This window comes from Otolemur garnettii, unplaced genomic scaffold (assembly GCF_000181295.1).
Source record: "Otolemur garnettii isolate 467f Iridium unplaced genomic scaffold, OtoGar3 scaffold00037, whole genome shotgun sequence".
Classification (NCBI taxonomy): domain Eukaryota; kingdom Metazoa; phylum Chordata; class Mammalia; order Primates; family Galagidae; genus Otolemur; species Otolemur garnettii.
In genome coordinates this window covers 538,964-542,250 of record NW_003852432.1, presented here as the reverse complement: position 1 = coordinate 542,250, position 3,287 = coordinate 538,964, and the positions used below count along the sequence as shown (strand labels likewise).

Below are 3,287 nucleotides of genomic sequence, written 5' to 3'. Positions count from 1 at the left end.
TGCCATTGTTGTTTGGCTGGCCTGGGCTGGGTTTGAACCTGACAGCCTCAGTGCACGTGGCCAGCACCATAACCACTGTGCTATAGGTGCCGAGCCTAGCCTAGCTTCAGTAATAAAATATAAGAACATTTAGAAACTCCGGCAGGTGAAAAAGTTACATAAGCAGGTTTGGGAGAACACACAGTAACAAACTTTTCATTAGATTATACTTAGAGTGAATGATGGGCTTAAAGACAGTCCTTATATTACAATGTTATAAAAGTTAGGTAAATGTTTAAATGTATTATTCTGTCCACATCACATTTTTTGTTTTTTTAAAAAAGAACTATGGGGGGAAAGCTGCACAAGAAAGTCATGGTCCAAACATAAAGCAAAACGTAGCATGATTTTGAACCAATAAATGAATGTAAAAAGGAGAAAATTTTTGACCCTCACTCTAAATAAATACTCTTCTTACAAGAGGGGTTGCATCAGTAAAGAACAATATAATCCTGGCATACTACTTCCCTTCTTCTTTATTCCGATCCAGTTCCTAGAAGTCACCATTGTTAAGTGTGATGTATATACTGAACTACCTGCCATTCATATGTAATCATGATAAACTTTTCAAAACAAAAGTGGGACTTGACTTTATTTACAATGACTTCTTCACATAATTTGGTGAGGTAAGAATCAAAAGCACCATTATTAAGGTAGGCATCAAGAGACATGGAGGCAAAGATAATGACGAAATTATCCACATCTTAACTTTCCTAAGGCTTAGCTTCTAATGTAAGAATGACAGTAGGAATACAGTAACAACAATAAAATGTCAATTATCTCCCTGAAGAAAGTGCTTTCCTTTTCTTTAATTCACAGTAACATCAACCTAGCATCAGACTACCATCTTCTAAATAATAGTGCATCATCATATATCCAGTATACAAAGAGCTTCCATACTAATACATCTTCATTAAAGGAAACCTTCTAGGAGAAAGAGTCAAAAACATCCTCAATATTTGTGCATGGGACAATGCCATGTTTCTTGTTCTAAAATGTAGTATTATTCTAAGCACTCACTGACCGCAAGTTATTAAGAATTACCAACCATTACTACTTTCAAAGCTTAGAGAAGAAATGCACAAGTATATAAAGAAACATTACCACTTATTCTACTAATCTCAAAACCCCCAAATTCATTCTGTATATATACTGCTGTTTAACTATCTCAACTACAAAGATAATATTCTAATCTATAATTGTCTCCAGATGCAAAAATAATTTTTAATTCTACCTATTCTGTATTTTCTAAATTTCTGATTAACATTAACATGTAATTAGATCATGGTAATATCTGAGATTTAATGACTATTACTAAGAACACATCATTTTGTATATATATATAATTTGCCCTCACTGAAATAAGGAAAAAGACACCAATGGTTATTATTTGGATTTAATATGTAAATCATTTCTTACCATGTAAGACCGCTTTCCTCTTAAATATTATAGAACTATATTCCTTTCTAAGTATTGAAACTAGTACCTTTAATTTGTTATTCAGTAGCAAGGAAGGGACACGGCTATTTTACTATATGTTTTCCAGGCACTGTGCAATAAACTGAAAACATTGTTATGTCCCAGCAGGTTAGTTACAAAAGTGACTATGTCAGAAATACTCTGATAAATAAAGTCATTACTTACCAAAACCTCAAAAAGGAGTGCTAATAACTTATTATTGGCCATAAAGTTACTGTCCAAAACTCCCAAGTTAAACCAACTTCCCAAACAGCGAAAGACCTTCATAAGCATCTTTTCATCTGTTCCTGCTTTTTCTACACAGGTCATCTGAACAGAAGGAAAAAGTAAAATAGTGTAAATTTTTATATATAAACCATTATTACAATCATCTTATAAGTAACGAGAAGGAAGACAATAATAACAGCTATTTTTTTTTAAGAACCATTTTTTTTTTTTTTTGAGACAGAGCCTCAAGCTATCCCCCCTGGGTAGAGTGCCATGACATCACGCTCACAGCAACCTCCAACTCCTGGGCTCAAGCGAGTCTCCTGCCTCAGCCTCCCAAGTAGCTGGGACTAGAGGCGCCCAACACAACGCCTGGCCATTTTTTGGTTGCAGCCATCATTGTTGTTTGGCGGGCCCGGGCTGGGGATTCCAACCCGCCACCTTAGGTGTATGTGGCTGGCGCCTTAGCCGCTTGAGCCACAGGCGCCGAGTCAAGAACCATTTTTTTAAAGCCAACCTTTTCTGATAAGGACATAACAAAAGAAGAGACAAAGGAAGTACTAGTAGCATATGAATGGCCCTGGCTCCTTCTATTTTTCTCATCTCTTTCTGCCATTATGTTTTAGGCAGATCAAGAAAAGCATATAACTAATAATAAGCTGACCTGTCATCAACACATTTACTGAGCATTTACTACATGCCAGGCACTATTTTAAGAGCTTTACATGAGTTGTGTGTATTAACTCATTTAATCCCCACAGTATAAACAGATACTATTATCCCCATTAAAAAGATGAGAAAATTGAGGCAGATGTGTCAAATAACTTGACCCAATATGACATAGCTAGTAAATATCATTGCAAGGACTAAGAAGCCTGGCTTCAAAGTCTATGATCTTAACCACTACACCAGAGCTACCTCCCAAAGGCCTTGTTTATACATACAGAACAAATATCCTATTATCAAGAACTTTTTATATTTCAAAAATCTCTAAAGGGAGTAGCAATGATCTTATGAATGTTATAAATAATTACTATTAAAGTGTTAACTATCTATACACTAATATACATGAAGTGATTAGTAAGAGTGCCAGGAAATATTAAGAGCATAGGGGAAACAATCATCTATCACACATTAACCAATTACCAGGTTGATGCAAAAGTAACTGTGGTGAGGTTTTTACCTTGTTGAAAGTTTCCATTGGATACTGGAATACATTCTTAAATAAATGTGGTTAGGTTATACATCATTTTAATGTGCATTTCTTACCTCCCCTTTTTTTTTTGCTAATGACATATTACTTGCTGTTTATATTTATCTTGGACTATAGAAACGATGTTAGACAAAAAGCAAATTCCAACAATTTTCTTATTCAAGTTCAAAATAGGTGATAAAGCAGCAAAGACAACTTGCAACATCAACACATTTGGCCCAGGAACTGCTAGCAAACATACAGTGCAATAGTGGTTCAAGAAGTTTTGCAGGCTTGGCGCCTGTGGCTCAAGTGGCTAAGGTGCCAGCCACATACACCTAAGGTGGCGGGTTCGAATCCAGCCCGGGCC

General features: G+C 35.8%; 1 protein-coding gene across 2 annotated transcripts in view; it reads right to left on the bottom strand.

The window, feature by feature from the left end:
- TNPO3 (transportin 3) overlaps positions 1–3,287 on the bottom strand; it is a 102,216-nt gene that overhangs the window by 49,062 nt on the left and 49,867 nt on the right. For both annotated transcript variants that reach the window (XM_003789744.3, XM_023513204.1), the window contains one exon: positions 1,684–1,827. In XM_003789744.3, the coding sequence (XP_003789792.1) occupies positions 1,684–1,827 (144 nt within the window). The remainder of the gene's footprint in view (positions 1–1,683; positions 1,828–3,287) is intronic.